The sequence below is a fragment of the Labeo rohita genome, chromosome 11, assembly GCF_022985175.1.
Source record: "Labeo rohita strain BAU-BD-2019 chromosome 11, IGBB_LRoh.1.0, whole genome shotgun sequence".
NCBI lineage: Eukaryota > Metazoa > Chordata > Actinopteri > Cypriniformes > Cyprinidae > Labeo > Labeo rohita.
Genome location: NC_066879.1, coordinates 25,057,599 through 25,080,851, shown reverse-complemented (window position 1 = coordinate 25,080,851; position 23,253 = coordinate 25,057,599). Strand labels below are relative to the sequence as shown.

At 37.3% G+C, this 23,253-nt stretch overlaps 2 protein-coding genes across 2 annotated transcripts in view; one reads left to right on the top strand and one right to left on the bottom strand.

The window, feature by feature from the left end:
• Positions 1-3,981, top strand: part of si:dkey-183j2.10 (probable glutamate receptor) — a 9,428-nt gene extending 5,447 nt beyond the window's left edge. Inside the window, exons 7-10 of the mRNA XM_051122524.1 lie at positions 1,393-1,610; positions 1,714-1,933; positions 2,845-3,089; positions 3,265-3,981. Coding sequence (XP_050978481.1) covers positions 1,393-1,610; positions 1,714-1,933; positions 2,845-3,089; positions 3,265-3,363 — 782 coding nt within the window. The 3' untranslated portion in view covers positions 3,364-3,981. The remainder of the gene's footprint in view (positions 1-1,392; positions 1,611-1,713; positions 1,934-2,844; positions 3,090-3,264) is intronic.
• plch2b (phospholipase C, eta 2b) lies at positions 3,637-23,253 on the bottom strand. Its single transcript, XM_051122522.1, has 21 exons — positions 22,666-23,253; positions 19,480-19,626; positions 17,638-17,880; positions 17,370-17,500; positions 15,882-16,052; positions 14,190-14,283; positions 13,257-13,460; positions 12,988-13,108; positions 12,680-12,851; positions 12,466-12,573; positions 12,292-12,372; positions 12,072-12,175; positions 9,813-9,901; positions 9,501-9,686; positions 9,183-9,290; positions 8,948-9,072; positions 8,785-8,869; positions 7,735-7,881; positions 7,521-7,600; positions 5,472-6,642; positions 3,637-5,367 (listed from the first exon to the last, which is right to left on the bottom strand). Exons 1-21 carry the CDS (start codon positions 22,901-22,903, stop codon positions 5,351-5,353), a joined length of 3,822 nt encoding a protein of 1,273 aa, XP_050978479.1. The 5' UTR covers positions 22,904-23,253; the 3' UTR covers positions 3,637-5,350.

Below are 23,253 nucleotides of genomic sequence, written 5' to 3'. Positions count from 1 at the left end.
CTCTACATGATTTCAGATGAGGAATAAGGTCCACTATATGGAGAAAAATCCTGGAATGTTTTCCTGAAAAACATTAATTTCTTTCTGACTGATGAAAGAAAGACATGAACATCTTGGATGACATTGGGGTGAATGAATTATCCAGAAATTTTTAATTCTGAGAGTGGATAAATCCTTTAAAAAATGTGCTACTTAAGACGCCAGAAAGGAAGTGAAGGTCTGTCTTAAAGATGCTTTGATGTAAGAAAACAATACTTGGAAAATGTCATCACTGCCTTACCCTTAACAGAGTCTGCTAAATTTCATGCCTGTACCTCCTACATGCTAAAAAAAGGCTGGGTTAAAAACAACCTAGCGCTGGGTAAATGCTGGACAGACACATGCTGGGTTATTTTGTTTTATTTTAAAGTTTAAAAATTACTATATTGCTGGTTTAAATAAACTGTAACTTATAAAAAAACAGAATTACTAGAGGCAAAATTTACATTTACAAAATACAAGACAAGTTTCATTTATTTGGGTGAATACAACATAGTTTACAGTATTACATACATTTAAACGCGTTTAACAAGCATTTTAAGATAAAAAAAAAAATTAAAAGTAGCATTTTAATTTTAGTGTATTCAACCGCTCTCTATAATCGTTTTAACGGAAATAGCGCTAATTCTAATGCCGGTGTGTCGCCTAAATCTCGTTATTGTACTCAATTTAATTTAGTTTGATAATCAGATATGTTTTTTATGTCAGTACTGTTTGTTTGTGGGCATCTTTCATCTACAAGTGAAACGCAAAGCCACGGCCTGAAGTTCGCAGCAGCGCTGAGAACCAGTCTCTCCTGTAGAGGCCTCAAAAAGCCTGCGCTCTGACTGTTACTAAGCAGCTGGGCTGTTTTGTCAAGAGACAGGAGGTTCAACCCAGCCATTGGGTAGAAAAAACTAACCCAGTGTTAAAAATGACCCAGCAACTTAGTTACAGAAAACTTACCCAACAGCTGAGTAAAAAATATTAAAAATTACACAATAAAATGACCCAACATGTTGACCCAGCATTTGGGTTAAAAAATAACCCAGTGACTGGGTAAAAATATTAAAAATAACCCAATAAAATGAATCAACGGGCTGAACCCAGCATTTGGGTTAAAAAAAAATAACCCAGCATTTTTTAGAGTATACATAATATACTTATATCCTTTAAACCTGTGTTTAGAAAGAGAAATATGCACCCCTACAATGTATTTTCCACATACTGTATAGTCAGCATTATAAGGTATATTTCACTGGTGTGCTTGGCCTTTTATTGCTGCCTGCAGCTATTTTTCCATCAAAACTACTTTTCAGTCATTGATATTGGAGGGATAATGTCTTTTCCTCTCATTTGTTTTGCTTTCTGCAGGTGCAGGCCCTCACCCTAAAGCTGTGTCAGGAAGGGTTATCAGTTGTACCTGGTGGTTGTTTGCTGTCGTGCTTCTGGCCTGTTATTTTTCCAGCCTTAGTTCCTCTCAGGGGGCCGACTCTGAACCGCTCATGATTAAAGGTTTCGAGGACTTGGCTAATCAGGACGTAATAGAATATGGAACACTTTCCGGCTCCTCTACCCTCGCTTTCTTCAAGGTCTGATCACATGAATTATATCTGCACCTTTTTCTGATTACTCAAATTCATTCCTGCCAGATGTTACAGAAAAGATTTTCTAATGTGTTTTCTTTTTGCACAGAACTCAAATAATCCAGCTTACCGTCGCATCTACGAGCACATGGAGCGGAGAAAGAGTTTCGTGTCCTCCATGGATGAGGGTGTCCAGAGAGCAAAGGAAGGAAACTATGCTTTTATTGGAGAATCCGTGTCCTTGGACTTGGCTGTGGCACGGCATTGCGAGCTGGTCCGGGCACATGAGGTTATCGGGATGAGAGGTTACAGCATTGTAACTCCTCTTGGTGAGACGAACATAATTATGCATTTTTTAATGGATGTACACTGTAAAAATGATTTTTCAAAGTTGCAAATAAAGATTATTATACATTAATGCAAATTTGGTGAAAATGTACTCATCCTCAGTCCATCCAAATGCAGATGAGTTTAGTGAATTTGGTGAAATTTAGCATCACAATTGGATCCTTTGCAGTGAATGGGTGCTATCAGAATGAGAGTCCAAACAGCTGATAAAAACCTCACAATAATCCACAAGTAATCCACACCACTCCAGTCCATCTATTAAAAGGAAAAGCTGCGTGTTTGTAAGAAACAAACCCATCATTAAAGGAGTAATTCACTTCCAGAACAAAAATTTACAGATAATTTACCTACCCCTTTGTCATCTAAGATATTTATGTCTTTCTTCAGTCGTGAAGAAATTATGTTTCTTGAGGAAAACATTTCAGGATTTTTCTTTATATAGTGGACTTCAATGGTGCCCCCAAGTTTGAACTTCCAAAATGCAGTTTCAAAGGGCTGCAAACAATGCCAGCTGGGAAAAAAGGGTCTCATCTAACCAAAAATGATCAGCCATTTTCAAAACAAATTGACAATTTAAACTTTTTAACCTCAAATGCACCACTTGTCTAGGTCTGCGTGAACTATTTTTTAGTTTTAAGACAGGGTATGTTTGGACTCTTGTTCTGACGGCACCCATTCACTGCAGAGAATCCGTTGGTGAGCAAATGATGTAACGCTAAATTTCCTGAGGGTGCCTCAGGGTGAAAAAAACGTATTTTTGCATGAGCTATTGCCTTACATTTACCCAAAAATGATTTCATTATTTGTTTGAAGAAAGGCACCAGACACCTTGATGTTTCTGCAGTTTTGTCTGCAGCGAATGGTTTTAATGCCACAGTATGTTTTGAAACAGGATCTCCCATGCTGAAGAACCTGAGTGTGGCCATTCTGCAGTTGAGTGAAGCTGGTGAGCTGGCGTATCTGCGCACTAAGTGGTGGGCCAGCAGCTGTATACCGGATAGTGCCAAAGGCTCGTCTCTGAGGGCCCATAGCATGAAGGGCATCTTCCTGGTTCTGGCTATAGGCCTTGGGATTGGAGTGCTGCTCTCCTTGTTTGAACTCACCTCAAAGTCTCGCAGCACTGCAGGGGAGCAAAAGGCAAGTAATGCCAATATAAACACACACACACACACACAAACATCTAAATTAACTACCATACCAAGAACATTTGCAGTTTTTCATTGTTGTTACTTAAACACAGATTTCAACTGTACAGTAGCACAATTTCATATGTGTTTTTACACTGAAAATAAACCTGTTCTCATCCATACAGAAATCCTGCTGCACAGTTTTGACTCAGGAGCTGAGCCAGCGTTTGAGAATGACCAACACAAAGGGAGACCAGGAAACTTCAGACAAAAACAAGCCATAAAACGCTCAACAACAGTGATGTAATATGCAAGTCTTACATAGCAGAATGACTTTACTGTTCATAGGTTTGTACATTATCTGGCGCTAGGCATTATTACTATTTCCCACGTTAGATAATCCTATATTTTTTTTTAACATTTTATATTTTAACTGATTTATATAGATGTACTTAAATGCAGAGATTTTAATACATTAAATAAAGCTACTTGTCTGTTCAGTGAAGATGTTGCAATGAGACACATTTTAAGTTAAATCTTGGAGCAAAATCTCTGTATTAGATTATTCTCATGCATTCCATCTTGAAACAGATTTTTAGACCAGCATTATGAGTCTAAATCTTAAATATGAAATCTATTTTGCTAATGAATGACAAAGATAGCAGACAACTGAACAAAGAGTAAATTTGATTTTATGTTTGTTAACAAATTCTGTACACCAGAGGAAATGCAAGGAAAATGTCTATGAAAAAGTGAAACAAGTAACATATTACAGTTGTTTTGTAATCCAAACATGGGAAAAATACATAAAATTATGTAAAAAAAAAAACTCTTACGGTCACAAAAAGGTATGCATTCTGGCACCATGTATATTAATGAATTAATAAACCTGATTTAACACATGTGTAATTGCATTTGTTTTTTAAAACAAGAGAAGAAACATACTCTGCCATTCAAAAGTTTGGAATCAGTAAGATTTGTAATGTTTTTAAAGAAGTTTCTAATGCTCATCAAGGCTGTTTATTTGATCAAAAATACAGAAAAAAATGTAATTGTGAAATAATATTACGATGTAAATTAACTTTTTTTTCAGTATTTCTGATCAAGTAAATGCAGCACCAAGGAGCATAAGAGACTTGTTTAAAAAAAGTCTTACTGATCCCAAACTTTTGAATGGCAGTGTATGTTTAGTTTTAAAGGGGTCATCGGATGCAAAGTTCACTTTTACATGTTGTTTGAACATTAATGTGTATTGGCAGTGTATGTACAAATCTACCCTATAATGATAAAAATCCATGCAGTGGTTTTTAATTAATTTGTAAAATAATATCCCCTTTTTCAAAGAGAGCCATTCCCAGATGCCTTTCGGTGTGGCGTAGCACTGACAGAGGTCCCACGATAGTTGATTGACGTGAGCGTCTTACCTCAGACCTGTCCTAAATCAGCTGTAACAGTCTGACCTCCATTGTGTCGATGCCGGAACAGGGATGTAAGATAGACAAGAATATCTCAGATTGAGCGATTGAGGTGTTGTGTTGCTGGATGTAATAATGAACATAGTGGTTGTCATTTACTCCCGACATCTGAGCCGCTGAAGATGCAGTAGATTACATTTGTTTGTGAAGAGAATGCGCCTCCCAATCTACATAAGCACGTCTATGTTCGCGCAAATCATTCATGATCCAGCATCACTTACAGCAGAAGTGAGTAAAAGGGTTTTTTATGAATCTTTGCAATCGCCTTTCCTAATAACCTGTTAGTTAGCAAGTTTAGTGGCTAAATGCAGCTAAAGTAAACAGGCTCGTCACTCCACAAAGAGAAGAGAGGGGTGGGGCGAGCAGAGCTCATTAACATTTAAAGCAACCTCGACCAGAACAGGATGATTTTTGCAGAGATGATTTTGGCAAGGTAAAAAAGGTGTTGTTTTACACAACCATTGAGAATTTTTAACCAAAGTATATTACAGACTTTTCATTAAGACCCTAAAGAATCATATCAAAATGTGGAAAATGGGCATCCGATGACCCCTTTAAACTGTGAAATGCAGCTTCCAAATGCAAAAGACCAAATGTAACCCTTTAGAAAAAAACATGAATTATGAGCCCAGATGGCATTAGCCAATTAATAAGATTTAAACAAGATAATTCTTGTTCAAAATACAAATGTATTTATGCAGTTGCTTTTCTTCCTGTAGCATCTGTCCATGTCTGTAATCGCATTGTGGAATTTTGTTATTTCTGTTTCTTCTTAGATTTCACATGCGTGTTTTTTCTACAGTGTTGATGATTCTAAAAAAAAAGATTAAAACCCCACCACAAATTAACATCTTTTCACTCAAAAAGCATGAAAAGAACATTAAAAATACAGAAAAGGCACGTTTCTTACGACTTACCTCTGAAAAACAGTGGCGAATGGCAACGAATCTCACGCATTTTCTGCTCAAACAGGGCATTCATTTCCCTCTGCAGTGTGCCCATTGTCTGCTGCTGGTTGTCAGGGAAACGGGACGGCAGAGTACTCAGGTCAAGGCTGTCCAAACTACTTAGGCTGCTTGATTCACTCTCAGCGAGGCTGTGGTTATTAGGAAAAGAGTTTTTGGGTGCAGAGTAACTGCACTGAGGGAGAGGGTACTGGTTGAGGAAGTCTTTCCTAACGCGATGGGGTGTGTTTGGCGGCGAGGGCGGACGGCGTCTTGGGACGCTTTGTGATCTGCGTCCTTTAAATGGGGAATCTTTGGAAGATGGTGCGTCTGGATCGTTCCTGCGTCTGCTTAGCACAGGGGTTGCAGGGATTGATAACGGCTGCCACTGAGGGTTAAGCTTACCATCTAAAGAGCGTCCAAATTTATTCCCGAGCACCACGTTTCTGGTGTTTAACACTCCACTGGAAGGATCTAGTACTCCGTCAGGTACTGGATGGAAATTTAAGGGTTCACACACTTGTGTAGGTTCTGACTGATGCTCTTGAGGTTCACACATCTCAGGTTCCTGCTCTGAAGCCTCAGTGACAGATTTAACACCTGAGGGCTGATTATTCTGTGTAGAAGCGGGAACCTTCATCTTAGATATCGCTACATCTGTAGACTCACATTCCTGTTTATTCTGTTTTGGAACAGTCAACTCTTTGGTATCCTCAAGGTGTGATTGAACCACAGCAGTCTGAATGTCTGTTTCTGAATCAAAAACTAAGTTGGTGTAGCCTATAGCAACTCCTGCTCCACCAGAGCATGTGATGGAGGACAGGCGGCGCCGTGCCTCATGAGATCCTCCTGGCTCCTGAAAACAGACCTTATGGGCCCTTCTCAGGGGTTCGCTTTGAGCTCCTCTGAGCAAAGATTCAGATTGTGAGGTGCTCCTGCTGTCCTTCGAGCTCACGTCATCGCTGTAACGTCTGTTTAGAAAGTCCTCTTTGATGTAGCACTCGGCTGAGCCCTTCACATTTGTTTGGGTCTTTCTAGCACCTTTTCGAAGGAAGTTTGGGCCAAAAGATGTCCTTGTGCCATCTTCAGAGGTCTGCATAAGGTTTTTCTGGATTAGCTGCTTCACTGCATTGCTTGATTTGACCTGGTAATAAATATATCAGCCTGACACTTTTATAACGTTAACAACGAGAAAGCTACACTGCTTGGGATCAGTAAGATTTTTAATGTATTTTAAATAAATTTCTAATGCTAATCAAGGCTGTGTTTATTTGATAAAAAACACAGAAAAAAATGTTAAATTGTGAAATATTATTACAAAGTAAAACAACATTCTTCTTTTTTAATATACATTAAAAATGTAATTTATTGCAGTGATCAAAGCTGAATTTTTCAGCATCATTACTCCAGTATTCAGGGTCACATGATCCTTCAATAATCATTCTAATATACTGATTTATTATCAGTGATGGAAAAAGTTGTGTTGCTTAATATTTTTTTTGGAACCCATTTTACTTTTTTCAGCTTTTTTTGAATAAAAAGTTAAAAAGAACAGCATTTATTTAAAATAGAAATCTTTTCTAACAATATACACTACTGTTCAAAAGTTAGGGGTCAGTAATTTTTTATTTTTTTTTAAATGAATACTGTTATTATTCATCAAAGAATCCTGAAAAAAAGTATTCAGGCAGCAGAACTGTTCCCATCATTGATTATTCTAATAATAAATCACCATATTAGAATGATTTCTGAATGATCATGTGACACTTTAAGACTGGAGTAGCAGCTGATGAAAATGCAGCTTTGCATCACAGGAATAAATTATATTTTAAAATATATGAAAATAAAAACCATTATTTTATATTGCAATAACATTTTGCAGTATTACTTTTTTTTCTGTATTTTTGATCAAATAAATGTAGTCTTGATGAACATAAGAGACTTTTTTAAAAAACTTATTCCAAACGTGTGAGCAGTATTGCACATTTATGCAAAAGAGAAAAAACTCCAATAAAAAGTTACCTTTCCTGTGATGTCATTAATGGCAACATGGACAAAGATAGATGCTTCTTCCATACCTTCTAAATAAACATGTCGATAGCCTGTGGAACCAGGAAATAATGTAAGGCTGGCTGAATGAATTATTGACTTGTAAATATATGTAAATAACTTGTAAATAAATGTAAATAAATATATATATATATAATTCTCCGTCAGCAACTGGAGTGTAATTTACCTGGCATCATGCTTTTAAATGCTATGGTTCTCTGTCCAATGAAGTCTCGTCCAATTGGATCATGGTCCCAAACCATAAAGCGTACTAAGGCAATCTGAGGCATATGCAGTGTAAACACTAGTGTCTCCTCCCACATGGGGTTAAAACCTGTTGATGTGGCATTAAAACATGGGCAATGTGTTAGATTTGGCTTTTGTGTAAGCTATTCTCTTAATTCTTTGGTTTTTCAGCATTTTTGTGTATTTAAACCTTTTCCAGCAACGACTGTATGATTTTGAGATCTATCTTTTCACACCGAGGACAACTGAGGGACTCATATGCAACTATTACAGAAGGTTCAAACCCTCACTGATGCTTCAGAAGGAAACACAATGCATTAAGAGACAGGGGGTGAAAACTTTTGAATAGAATAAGGATGTGTACATTTTTCTTATTTTGCCTAAATATCATATTTTTTTTCATTTAGTACTTCAGAAGCTACAGAAGATACTTACATGTTACTCAGAAGAAAAAATAAGTTAAATTTACAGATATTCAAATTCAAAAGTTTTCACCCCCGGCTCTTAATACATTGTGTTTCCTTATGAAGCATCAGTGAGCATTTGAACCTTCTGTAATAGCTGCGTGTGAGTCTCTCAGTTTCCCTCAGTGTGAAAAGATGGATCTCAAAATCATACAGTCATTGTTGGAAAGGGTTCAAATATGCAAAAATGCTGAAAAACCAAAGAATTTGATGGACCTGAAGGTTTTTTCTAAAGAGCAGCAGGCAAAAAGTATTTTATTTGAAATATCTTATTCAGGTCAGTACTAAATAAAAAATAACATGCATTTTGTATGATCTGGCTTTTTTTTAGGTAAAATAATTAACACAAAAAAAGCACCAGACATGACGGAACAGTCAAAGAATGTATGTTTACATCAGAAAAACAGTTACAAGCACATTCTGTTTGAGTATCAGCCACTAAAAACCCATTAAATCACCACTAACCCTATATAGGTTTCATTAAAGTAATATCAAGTTCTGTTTGCGAAATCCAGCTTTGTACTTACCATTGTCATCCACTACTCTTGTCTGCTGCTTATTGCAATCAATAGCCAATCCGATAATCTCCACTTCCACAAAGGGATCTATGATCTGGACAACAAAACATTCAATCTCAAACAGCTAGTTATGTATTATTACGTATTTTCTTTTCAGCATGAGTGAGCTCACCTCTCCTCTGTCCCCTAACATGGAGTCTTTTGGCTTCGGTAGCTGCTGGCCACTAATTATCTTGAGCACTAGCTGAGATTTCCTGTGTCCTGGCAAAGGGTCTTCCAGCATAGGATTAAAGGCACCTGAGCACAATCATTATGTGTGGTGAAAATTGCCTTTCAAAGAAAATAATAAATAGAATGCATCAAAGAAATGTGTCTTTTTTGTCTGTACTCCAGAGGCATCAACTTACCTTTACACATGCATTTTGGCTTCAGTACATAGCCGCAGTTTCCATTCGCTGCAAATTTTGCCCTGTTCAGCTGTAGCATACGGCCTTCTGTTTGATAGTTGAGAGCGACTGGAAAGATGAAACAATATTTCAAACAAATGCACGGCACAACTGTGAAATTTGAAAAAAACAAGAGAAAACCATTTGCCGGCAAGGATCCATCGCTGTTCAAATCAAAATCGTCGCTGTTTCATCATTAATGAAAAACAACAGGCTTTGATGATAATTAGAAAGTAAATTATTCATAATAGATTAAAGGGAAAAAAAGCTAATTCATACCTAAATGACATCCTGCATTCCAAAAAGGCTGAGGATTGAAGTTGCTAGAATCAACACGGTAGTTGGAAGGGTAGACTCGTAAGAGCTGTCGCTGATTAAAGCGAACTAACTGGGCAGGCTTTAGCTGCAGAATCTGGTTAGTTAGGCTTTCGTTTAAGGAGGACACTTGCCAGCTGCACATGTATGCTGCAACACACATGCAGTTTGTTTAGGCATAACATGAAAAACTCTTCCACAGTTTGTGCTCATGGAGTGATTTTATCACTTATGTAGATATTATTCAGGTTGCAACAGTATTCAAATTTGCCTTACCTTGAGTTTCAATATCATGAACTCGAACTGACTTTGTGTATTTTACCAGATCAGACAGGGCACGAGAAAGTCTCATTGTTTTCCTCCGTCTGCAAAAAATTTGCATAAAACATGGATTATCATTAGCCTGCACAGATTTAGATACACACTGTAACATACACTGTAAAACTGTTTGTAAGAATGACAAAAGTGAAAAATTATAGGTTATATGTTTAACAGAAAAACTGAAAAACAGAGTTAGTTTAGTATAAGATACTATTATATATATATATATATATATATATATTTTATATATATTGTTTTTTTTAATAATATGAATTTGTTTTATTTTTATATTTTAATTTTAAATTTTAGTCAAAGTTTTGGTAATTTTGTTATGTATGTTTTTTATAATATGTCTTTCAGTCTTAGGTTGTTTTAGTACATCAAGATAAACGGTAATGATAAACTTTATGGTAAGGTTTAATATTTAACATTAATTAATGCATTAACTAATATAAACTAACATGAGTAATACACTTGTTCCAGTATTTTTTTTTTAATGTTAATGAATAAAAATACAACTGTTCATTGTTAGTTCATGTTAGCTCAGGTCTATTAATTAATATTGACAAACAAACTTTGGATTTTAATAATGTATTAGTGAATGTTGCGATTATTATGAACTGAGATCAATAAATGCTTAACAAGTATTTTTCATTGTTAGTTCATGTTAAAGGGGTCATCGGATGCCCATTTTCCACAAGTTCTAAAGATTCTTTAGGGTCTTAATGAAAAGTCTGTAATATACTTTGGTTAAAAATTCCCAATGGTTGTGTAAAACAACACCCTTTTTATCTTGCCAAAATCAGCTCTGCAAAAATCATCCGGCTCTGGTCAAGGCTGCTTTAAATGTTAATGAGCTCTGCTCGCCCCACCCCTCTCTTCTCTCTGTGGAGTGACGAGCCTGTTTACTTTAGCCGCATTTAGCCACTAAACTTGCTAACTAGCATGTTATTAGGAAAGGTGACTGCAGAGACTCATAAAAAACACCTTATACTCACTTTTGTTGTAGGTGAAGCTGGATCAGGAATGATTTGCGCAAACATAGACACATTTATGTAGATCCGGAGGCACATTCACTTCACAAACAAATGTAATCCAATGCATCTTCAGCGGCTCAGATGTCGGGAGTAAATGATGACCACTGTGTTCATTATTACATCCAGCAACACAACACCTCAATCGCTCAATCTGAGATATTCTTGTCTAATTTACATCCCTGCTCCAGCATTGAAACAGTGGAGGTCGGACTGTTACAGCTGATCCGAGGTAAGACGCTCATGTCAATCAACTATCGTGGGAGTGGCCTCTGTCGGTGTGACGGTGTCGGTGCATCTGAGAATAGCTCGATTTGAAAAAGGGAATATTATTTTTACGGATTAATTAAAAACCACTGCATGGATTTTTATCATTATAGGGCAGATTTGTACATACACTGCCAACACACATTAATGTTCAAACAACAGGAAAAGGGAACTTTGCATCCGATGACCCCTTTAACTAATGTAGTTAAGAAATGATGACAAATAGAAAGTGTTACCAGATAAACTAAATGAAAAGGAGAAATGCTGCCTTAGCAGCTAGCTGAAATAAGATAAGTTTAGGTTTTTTATATATTTTATCCCAGCTTATTTTATTTCAAGTAACAGGCCGTATAATACTATGGAAGCCTGTTTCTGCCACTGAATAAAAAATTAAAAAAGGTAATTGTGACTTCACATCTCACAATTCTGACTATTTTCTCAGAATTGCATCATAAAAACTAAGATAAATTCACAATTCTGAAAAATGGTCAGAATTGCCTAATATAAACTTGAAATTGGGAGTTAAAATCACAATTGTGCAACATAACCTCACAATTCTGAGAAATTAACTCGCAATTCTGACTTTTTTTCTCAGAATTGCAAGAAAAAAGGTTTTTGGGGATAAAAAGTCAAAAAAAGTTACATTTTAATTCAGTGGGCTCCCATAACAATACTATAAAATTCTTTGTTATGGTTAAATATTTTTTTTTAGTTATCAGTGATGTAAATTGGGGAGTTATGTTATGCTTTAGGTTACTTAATTAACATTTATTGAACTATTCAAATATGCAGTCATGAATAGGCAACAAAATGCTGTCTTGAACTTTTTTTTTTTGACATTCAGGCAACATCAGATCTTTAGTGTAAATTTTACAGAAATTTACCAACAAACCATATCTTCTGAAATACTCACTTGCCATAGTTGATGACCTGTTTATCATTACTGCTTGGAATTTCCTGCTCATTATCAGAGTCACTCAGCATGGGCTTCTTTTTTAACTTGACCCGTTTTTTCTTCTGAAACACAGATTATGGAACATTATAACATTAAACAGTATAATGCTGCTTTTGTGACATTTCTTTTTCCTAATTGACTGGAAACGTAATACGTCTAATGGAAAGTCCTTGCAGACCTTGCGCCTGAAGCTGTCCATGAACAACCTCCGTGAGCGTTTCTTTGATTCATCGCCCGTCTCTGCTGTTCCTTCTGTGGTCTGTAATCCGGAACACAGCAGTTTTCAGTTAAACACAGTCCAGAGGGGTAATAGCCCAATTCTTCTACTGCAGAAACATTCTCACATACTCACATCTCCATTCATTTGCTCCTCTTCCTCCTCCTCCTCTTCACCGCTGTCTTCATCAGACACATCTCCTTCCTCTGCATCAGCATCAATGTTCGCTGGCAGCTTCTTTCCCTGGAAAGGACTGCAATGTCAGTTTTTTTCCACGATTTGGTTAAAGAAAATTGTACTTCCAACTTTACACAGTGTTTTCCATGACAAGAGTAATATATTACCTCACCTTGACAAGCACTTTCCCTTTCAAAACATCTGGTGATGGCAGACGCCTGGACTCATTCGCATTTATATTTGACAGGTCCAACTTGTCCTGTAGCACTTCCATGAGGTACTGAGCCATTTTCTTCTGCTGAGGCACAGTGCAGTGGTTCTCTATAGAAAGGATCACTGGATATCTGATAATGGAAGAATTAGTTTATATTAAATTATGTATTATATTATTATTTTACTATTATCATTATTATTATAATTATATGAGTTATATGTATTCTGAATTTCTGGAATCCTAAAAACTCCTAAAATACCACTTACTGAGTTTTGGCAAATGCATATTTGTTGATTGTCTCAACAACGTCTTTAAAGAGGATTTTTGAGGTAAGTGTGTAACCATGATGCACAATCGGCTCCCCATCAGGACCATCCCAGCAGTCAACTGGAGAGGCAGAGAAAGACTGTCACTTGAAGGATAACATATTTTGTTAAATGTATTTTACTTTGATCAATACGTTATCCAAAAAGACATTCACTTTGATCCACAGTATGTCGACTACAAGCTTTTAGGATGAGAGAAGTATTTCTACCTTCCACACAGCGACAGCCTGCCTGAAGCACATACGCATACATATCAACCCGAGACTGAGACAGCAGCTGATCTCCAGTCAGGTAGGTGTTGTGAGACGATGCAATATAGTAGTTCGTCAACGGCTGTGTCATATCCTGATTCACTTGATAGTGTTCTGGGTTGAAGATGTCCCCTGCAGGACTACGCAGGTAGTTGGTGAAACCTTAAAAAGCAAGATAAATGTGGTAAACGTCCAGTGATACAATAGCCGGTGTTGGGAACGTTACTTTAAAAAAGTAATTAAAGGGTAATTAAAGGGAAATTGCAAAGGGTCTACTTTTATTTGCGTATAGTCATAATAACAAGAAAACAATGTTCTTTCGTAAAATAAATAAATAAAAAAACAGGGTGCGCTCTCTGCCGTCTCTGTCTCCATTACCTCTCTTCACAGAGATGTAAATAAAAAACAACCTTCATCTCTGCAAATACGTGCTTTACAGACATGAGCAATATATGTATAGAAAGCTTGAAAGACTTTTAAATGAAGACAAGCTGAAAACAAATATTCTCTGATGAAGTAATCCACATGACACCAACACGAGCTTCAGTTTTTCCCGTCTAAACTCATCTCAAATGTAATCACACCTACGAGTGGTTTTGCTTTTTAAATTTTAAACATCCACGTGAGACGCGGTAAACGCCCACATCACAAATGTGAACATTCATCAAGTTCATCTTGGCTAATTTTCGTTTCTGGAAGAAGACGTGCTAAGAGGAAAAAGCCAGAATTTACCTCAGAAGTAGAACATTATATATATTACGCCACATTATAGTAATGCCACATTTTATTGTCAGTAACAGTAACAGCGTTGTAATTTGTTTGATAACTTGTTACTAAAATAAAAATGTTGTTAGTAACATAAAAAGATGAAGCAAAGAAAGAGTCTCTCACCATCAATCCCTAGCACCATATGTGTTTGGTTTTCAGAACATGGCTCAAACTGGTTGATGATCATCTTGCAGTACTCTTTGGTCACGTTTACCATCTAGGAAAAAACAGCATATACCTATTACAAATATGATGGTTCATGTCCAACAAAAGAGCAACATACACTGCCCTCCACAAGTATTGGCACCCTTGGTAAATATGAGCAAACACAGCTGTGGAAATAAATCTGCATCGTTTATCCTTTTAATCTTTCATTCCAAAAATTCACTGAAGTAAAACAATGGAAAGTGGGGGGAAAATCTCCTTATGAAATAAATGTTTTTCTCTTGTTCATGTTGGCCACAATTATTGGCACCCCTAGAAATTATTATGAGTAAAATATCTCTGAGCAAATCTTAGCACACCAGGGTGACTAGGGGCATGAAGTTGTCCAGCCATGACTTCCTTTTACACAGGATTATAAATATAAGGAACACAAAGGCCAAATTCCCTCAATCATCCATCACAAGGAGTAAAAACAAAGAATATAGTTCTGAAGCGCAGAACAAGATTGCTGAGCTTCACAAAACAGAAAGTGGCTGTAAGAAAACAGCTAAAGCATTGAAAACCCCCATTTCCACCATCAGGGCAATAATTAAGAAGTTGTTAGATGTTACAAATCTGCCTGGAAGAGGACGTGTGTCTATATTGTGCTAATGCACACTTAGGAGGAAAGTTTAAGTGGCCGAAGACTCTTCAAAGATCACATCTGAAGAACTCCAGAGATTAGTTGAATCTAGGGGCCAGAAAGCCTAAAAATGTCAAATAGCCCCTACATCACCACATATTGTTTAATAGGGTTTCAAGAAAAATCCTGTTCGCTCATCCAAAATCAAACTCCAGCATATTCAGTTGTCAGACATGACTAGAACTTCAAACGGGACTGTTTCATCTATGGTCAGATGAAACTTAAAAAAGAGCTTTTTAAATGCTAACCCACCAGAGTTTGGTGCAAACATTGATAAAAGTACCCCATGCTCACGGTTAAACATACTGCTGAATCTTTAATGTTGTGGGCCTATTTCTGCCAGAGTTCCTGGACCTCTTGTTCAGATGTATGGCATCATGGTTTCTATCAAATACCAACAGATAAAAAATCTAAACCTGACTGCCTCTGTTAGAAATCTTATAATGGGTTGTGGCTGGATCTTCCATTAGGACAATGATCTAAAACAAACATCAAAATCAACACAAAAATGTGTCACTGAGAACAAAATGAAGCTTCTGCCATGGCTGTCTCAGTTCCCTGACCTGAACCGTAGAAAATCAGTGGGGTGAACTGAAGAAACGAAGCACCAACATGGTTATTCTGTATGAAATACAGTTTTAAGTTTTCCAAACTTATCAGGCATTATAGGGGAGACTCTGAGCTGTTATCTTGGGCAAAGGACTTTGCAGCAATTGGGTGCCAATAATTGTGGCCAACATGAACTACAGGAAAACATTTATTTCATAATGAACACCCTCCCCCCCAGTTTCTATTGTATTGGGTATAGAATTTTGTGATTTTTTTTAATGAAAGATCAAAAGGATAAACAATGCATATTTATTTCCACAGCTGCCACTGCTCATATTTACCAAGGGTGCCAATCTTAGTGGAGGGCACTGCATTTAACAAATAACTATGTGAAGACATGCAAAATAAATCACACCAGCCTTTTGCTCATTTTCCAGGAAGCGCTGAAGGTCATTCAGGTCCAGGTGCTCTTTGTGGTTGCTGTAGGTGATCATCAGTAAGTAAAGATCTCGGCGTGTTGAGATCAGCTTGTAAAAAGTAGAGAATTCCTCAAACGTCAATGACCCCTGGTTTTCATCAGTGTCAGCTTCCTGTAAATGCACAAAGTTTTCTTTGAAATGAAAAAACTGTGTACAACATAAACTTAAACATTTATAATGTGCATTATGTAGGTCTTGGTTAAAAGACAAACATATTGTCACAGGTTTTGGTGGATTTATTTATTTATTACATTTCAATCATAACAACTCTCTGAAGATTTTAGCATGGTAATGTATTAGGTCTTGCTGAAATAGATCTGCTACGCAGCTGCTTTTGGTTATTACTGCTGCAAAGCGAATACAGGAACTAGCTACTGCCAATACATTTGCAGATCGGTGCTGTACAAGCAGCATATATAATAACCTGTAGCAGATCTATACAGGTGGAGCTGGGGAGGTGGAGGGTTTCAGAGAGCACGCTACGAAATGCTCTAAAGAATGCTAACCAGCTATGTAAATGTTAAGCAACAAGCTTATTGGCTGCATATGCAACGTGAACCAGTCAGCTTGTGCCAAGTAGTTTAATGCTGTGAATATTATCATTTTGCATTAACAACCCATCAGTCTGCACCATCTAGAGTTTCATGACTGAACTTGTCATTTATTTTAATTCAAGTCTATATTCAGATACACACTTAAATTAGAAAGAGGTGTTTTAGAAAGCAACGCTTTATTTTATTTTTTGTTTGTACTTTTAGTGAAAGTAGTGTTATGGTATTGGTTGCATTAGAAATATATGTCTCCACTAAGGATTAGAGGCTCTTGAGTTAAGACCTCAAACAGTTTCAGACAACGCCATCTGTTCAAAGTGAACCATATGTTACATACTCACTGAGCGTACTCATCTGCATCCTTGCTCATAGCACTCTGAAAGTGTTTTATACCAATTTAATGTGGCAATGATAATATTTAAAGAAGACTTTCTCTGTAAAAATACCAGAAAGTAGAATTAAACTTTTCAAAAACACCAGCTAGGAGAGTGTGTTTGATATGATCATTCAAGCTAGCATGATTGTTTGCTTGCTCAATGGCAGCTTTGTGCATGCAAACTGTGGAACAGAACTGACATACAGTATATACTCTACTGTTCAAAATTTTGGTGTCAATAAGTTTCTTTAAAAAATAAAACTTTATTTAGCAAAGATGCAGTAAATTAATTAAAAGTAACAGTAAAGACATTTGTAATGTTACAAAAGATTTCTATTTCAAATAAATGCTATTCTTTTTAACTTTCTATTAATTGTAGTTGGTGACTCCCCAAAAAAATATTATTTGGTACGTATTTTGAATATGAACTTTTTTCTCCTTTGTTAAATTTAAACCAGATTTCTGAAAATGTTGCATGCTGACAAGATGTATACAATGTACCTGGAACATTTCTTTAACTTTCTGCTTTGTAAGGTTCACGTTGAGCTTGTGGAGCAGTTGTAAAACCTCTCCAATGCTCAGATTCCCATCTCCATTTTTGTCTGCTTCTGAAAAGGTCTGTCTCAACCATTTGCAACAACATGTAAGGAAATATCCACTCATAGAATATATCACAATTTGCACATACTGAAAAAGGCCACGTGGGGGAGCTATGGGTGGATTCTGACCGTCACCCTTCCCCCTCAATGGACACAATTAAAAGGATATTGATCTCGTGTACGTTGCCTTTTCGCCAGACTGTCCTCATCACTGATGCCTGCCAGGAGGTATTTAAGGCCAGTAATCCAGGTCCGTGCCTCTTCTCCATTCGTGGAAACCAAGTCGAGAGATTCCACGTGGTCTCCATGGTAAATACTGAAGCAGCAGTTTGGATCAAAGTTATTGTTGGCAAATCGCCTGAAGACCTCAGTTCTCATCCCCTCACAGACCTCATGGATGGAGTCTATGGTGACTGAGTAAAACAAGAACAGGAATAAACAGTGCAGTGCTCTTTTTTTTCAATGGTTCGGACTTGAACAAAGCATTTTTATTTGACAGAATGATCTCCGGAGACAATACTGCTGTAAAAATACTATCCAATCCAGATGTTTGCACTGGTTATTCATTAAGACCCCATGAAATCAAATTTAGCACATGTGTTCAGCTGGAAGCTACATATGCTAATGTACTCCTAAATGTTGACAAAAATAACTTTCAGCAAACAATATGTACAAATGCTCAAATGTACTTCTCTTAATGAAGCAAAAATACTGATTCAAAAATCATTTGCTCTCTAGAATGAAAACAGAGTGTTTTCACGACACGTCATTAATCGGCCATATTGGCGGCACAGAATGTAAACAGTGCCACTGAACCGAACAGAACTCTCATATTTTGCTGGTTATTGCTGCTGAAAATGGTCAATTATTGTCATGTTTTGGCCTGCACTAATCAGTTTGACAGGAAAAAAACATTTGGAGTACTGCCAAACTGCCAAACTATTATAACAAATCAAGGAGAAGTGTGCAGAAGACTGTCTGAGGAACAAAAGCCATTTGTGGTTGGCCAAACTGAACCAGGATTTCCAGGGCAAGAATCGTGACAACATTTGTTTTTGTTCTTATCATTTCCAGTCGGATAGGTGACATATTAGGCTAATATCTTAATTAATACTGCTTGTACGTATCTTTACTACCTATTAACTTTAGTTTGTCAAAATATCATGCCCTTTCCTTTACCAAGCCCTTCTCTATATGATTTAGCAGCTTCCACACATTTTTCTCGTGGTTTAGACAGCATAAATTAGCAGAACAACGTATTCAGTAGTACATAACCATGCAATCAATACTGTTGTTTACATTCGCGTATCACCAATATGGCAGTGCATCCAGGTAACTGACTCTCTATTGCTCTATTCCCTCCTAGCAAGAACTCTTATAGCGTTCTACCTTACTATTGCTTCAATGTATAATATGTATACTGTGCACTTTATATGAATTTTCTGTATGCATGGAATACCCAGATAAATAGTACAGACCAGAGCTTACTTACTGGAATACTGGGTCCCACAATGCAGTGTGCTGAACTTGACCTTTTGTTTACTTTTTATGACAAATGAACCAGATGTAATATCAGCCGTGATTTTCAACATCTGTTTCTTGACTCATTGTTTTAACACAGGCACCACTAAGGGTTGATTCTCCTCCTCTTTCAAAAGGAAATATTGAACATGAACAGCAAACTGCATTTGTCACAGGATTTAAAGGGAAAGTTCACCCAATAATGAAAATTCTGTTATTAATTTCTCACCCTCATGTCGTTCCAAACCCGCAAGACCTTTTTTCACCTTCAGAACACAAGTTAAGATATTTTTGATGAAATCCGAGAGCTTTCTAACCCTGCACAGACAGCAACGGAACTATTCAAGGCCCAGAAAGGTAGTAAGGACATTGTTAATTTGTGTTTCAAAGATAAACAAAGATCTTGCAGGTTTTTGAGGGTAATTCATGACAGAATAACAAGCATAAGCTGGTGTATCTCAGCAGCACAAGTAGTTTTCTATCTAACTCACTTTTAGCTCTTTCATGTTTTCTGGAGGGCCTCCAGCGGATGCAGGACTTGTGCTCATCTAGGTAGAAGAGGCGCACCAGAGCCTTGGATTTTCCTCTCAGTTTAATCATTTGAGACCCGGCCTGCATGTTGCAAATGCATCTCTCCACTGCAAAACCAAAAGAGGAGTTTTATTAGTAGCATTTGGCTGCTCACATGATAAACAACATACTATTATGAATTGTGACTGTCTATTTTTCCGGGACATGTCCTGGCTGGGATTTCTGAATGGCCTAAAACATCCAGGTTTGGCTTTGTTTTACACAGGGGTCACCAAACTTAGTTCTGAAGGGCCAGTGTCCTGGAGAGCTTAGCTAAGTGTTGCCAAGTGTTGCCAACTTAATGATTTTTTAGACCCCTTTAGCAAGGGAAAAAAGCGTCTAGCGACAAATCTAGCGACTTCTTGAAAAAAAACATTTATTTTCGGAGACTCGTCGGTACTGTTGCACATGCACAAGGCCTTGCTTTCCTAGTGTGTGCACACCTCTCTCTGCATCTGCTCTGTTCAGTAAGTGGCTGAGAGGAACAGAGCATTCAGTTAAAAGATATTCTGTTGGATCCAATTTCAGCAATCATTTTACATGAAAATATAGCCAAAATCATAGAACAGCCTCGAATATAAATCAGGATTTTAGTTCTTGGAAGGGAGAGCTAGTCTTAATTGGCCATGTTTCAGTCACTATTTCATATTCATCCTGTTGTCTGACAACTGAAACAAAAAATGTATCAATGAAAACAGTTTCATTGAAAATTTGGCTTCGTTTAAATACAGTATGTGAGCACGGAGAGGCAAACAAATGTAAAAAGCTATCCACCTTATCTACCCGTAAGAGCGGACATGGCAATTTGTAAATTTAATGTGTCTGGATTCCGGTGTCATTCACTTCCAGCTAGTTTTAGCTGTACAAAACAGCTCGTTTTGCTGCTTGATATTGCAAACTGGTGTGTTTTCCCATATTATTTTAAAGGGTACCCTGGGTATTATGTCTCTTACTAAAATATATAGTAGATTATCTTTTTCGAAAAATAAAAATTTGTATACTTTTTAAGCACAAAAGCTTGTGTAGCACAAGCTCTGGGATGCACATTCACGATGCTATGAGTTAGTGATGGGTCGTTCTTGAACGATTCGTTTATTTTGAACGAATCTTTAATGTGACTCAGGAAGAACGAGTCGTCTCGGGGAGTGATTCATTCAGTCACGCATGCGCTACATCTATTTAGCTCTGTACTTGAGTTAGTTTACCTGTTTCGAGTCTTTGGGTTTTTCGAGTTGTTTGTTCATCTTATGGGGCTGTCCAGTGATGAACGAACGACTCAAACCCGAAAACTTGAGGTGAGGTGAGCTAATCATAGACTAAAGACCCAGGTAAACAATTAATTAATCTTTTTTGTTTCTTATAGCATTATAGTAAAATTTTAATTATATTTTGCTAAAATGAACGAAATGAATGAAATGACTCCGTAAAAGATTTGTTCATTTTGGTAAACGAGTCGGTAAAATGATCCGAACTTCCCATCACTACTACAAATCACGTCTAAGTTCATCGTCTGTTAAAAAAGGTAGAGAATGGTGAAAAACTCCATCTTATTTTCTCCTACAACTTTAGAATCGTCTGACATCGTTGTTCCTGTTTGTTTGTAAACAGCGTTTGACTTACTTGCACTTTCTTTGCACGTTCGCTTTGTAAACACTGGGCCTGTAGTTCCACGTAAACGTGCATCCCAGAGCCTGTGCTACACAAGCTTTTGTGCTTAAAAAATAGACAAATTTTTATTTTCTGAAAAAAAAGACAGATTGTTTCTCTAGATAAGACCCTTCTTCCTCGGCTGAAGACAGAAAGACAAAATCAGGGCACCAATCAAAAAAATCATCTTGGAAAAACCATAATGACAAGGGAAAGACATGAACATCTTGGATGAAATTGATTTATTTGTGAATTGCTGTTCTGGAAGTGGATTTCTCCTTTGAGTCTTTTATGGGTTTTCTGCTACATATTTCAGTAAGAGACATCATTTACATTATGTTAAGCCATGCAGTACCCAGGATTCCCTTTAATGTATTATCTTAATTATGAACACAATGGTTTGTAGTGCAAACAGTTTTACCATTTACTTCACTTCGTTATTCTTCTCGTTTTTTCCCTACGGCGGCTAATGAACCGGCTATCACATTATCAGAAAACAGCTTACTTCTGCAATTAAAAATTAGATGGATAGGCTAATTAGTGTATGATATCATCTAGCATAATTTAGCAACTTTTCAAGCAGGCTTTAGCTACTTTCCATTGAAAGTAGCTAGCAAGCAACAGCAGCCAAAGCCCAGACGCGGGCGGATTAATCAATTTAGAAATCCCGACCAGGTCATGTTCGGGAAAAAGTGGACGTAAGGTCACCCTTCTCGCCCTACATTTTTAAAAATAATATGAATTTCTTTAATGAGAAAATGTTTTATTGAATGCACCTTTAAGAAAATCCTTTCAATGTCAGAGTTTAATTGTCCACGCAGATGTATCAAGTATCTTCTCAATCAGATTACACAGCTGCGTCACGCACACACAGGTTCATAAGGTTGTCTTCTGTCTGCTTGCATGCATCATGGAAACAATACTAGAATGACGACGAACTCTTACGGCGGCATCTTTCAGATGTTCAAAATAATAATCAAAATAATTTTAAGGCGAAATACTATGAATTATAGGCTACCGATATATTATTATAACGACTTTTATTTTCTGCTACTTTTTGCGTATATGCCAAAATAACATGGTGATGGACTAGAAGTCACTAAAGATTACTTTTAACAGTCTATTCAGGGTGTGTTTTCAAAAAGTTGCTTTGGAGGAGCGGATCAAGGACAGAGGAGTCATGTGACACAGCTAGTCAGTCTAATCTCTGCGGATTGTTTGTGTCCATATGCCGCAAGGTGCATTTCTCACGATGGCCAATAATTTAAGACAATGTCTTATTATATGAAATGCACTCAAAATACCTAACATACAAAGGAAGCATAAAACTGAAAAAGTATAAAATAATAACACTTTAGAAATGTTGAAATAAAACCCAGCACCATTAGATCATTTAACAATTACAGTGAAAGAAAAGAGTAAAAATATGGGATTAGTGCATTTGGTTTTTTAATTCTTACCTATCTGGCCCATTCTCCATTTCGGCGATGCAACAATACTTCCGCCTATCCAGAAGAACTCCTCAGCTAGACGTGATATCGCAGCTTTCTGCCATAGTTTAGGTGAAGTCATTATAGAAGGAGAGGGTGATCTGAAAGGTGAAGGTGGCCTCCTCCCAGGACTGGTGGGGGGCCGCTGGGTGAGAGATGGCGAAAACAAGACTGGAGATGATGGTGCCATTCCCGGAGATGTGTTCATTACTGCCAGACTCTTGTGTGGTCATAACCTAGACCTCTGGTCATTTCCCTCGCCCACCGTATCAGTCCTGTAACTCATAAGGTCAGCTCCACCGGCGGCATCCAGCGAGACAGGGGTTACTGAAATGATGAGCCAACACTTCTCAAGGGTAGCAATGTGCATGTGGACAGATGATTTAATTCAAGTTGGCACCTCTTTTTGACTGATCCTCTTAGTGATTGAGCCTCCCTCTGGTCCATTGATGGTGAGTTTTCTTCCGATATTCCAGTGTGAGGGTTAAATTGGACTGTTATTGTGGACCAGCGTGCTGCGGCTGCAAGTTTAGGTGGAACTGGGATGGGAAGAGGAGC

What these genes read in the sequence shown, in the direction of transcription:
- plch2b (XM_051122522.1), bottom strand. Translation starts at nt 22,903, where the DNA reads ATGAACACATCTCCGGGAATGGCACCATCATCTCCAGTCTTGTTTTCG. An exon ending in AGGCTGTCGCTGTGTGGAAG is followed by an intron (nt 13,109 to 13,256) that starts GTAGAAATACTT and finishes CTGCCTCTCCAG; the next exon opens with TTGACTGCTGGGATGGTCCT. An exon ending in ATTTAAAAGCATGATGCCAG is followed by an intron (nt 7,601 to 7,734) that starts GTAAATTACACT and finishes CTGGTTCCACAG; the next exon opens with GCTATCGACATGTTTATTTA.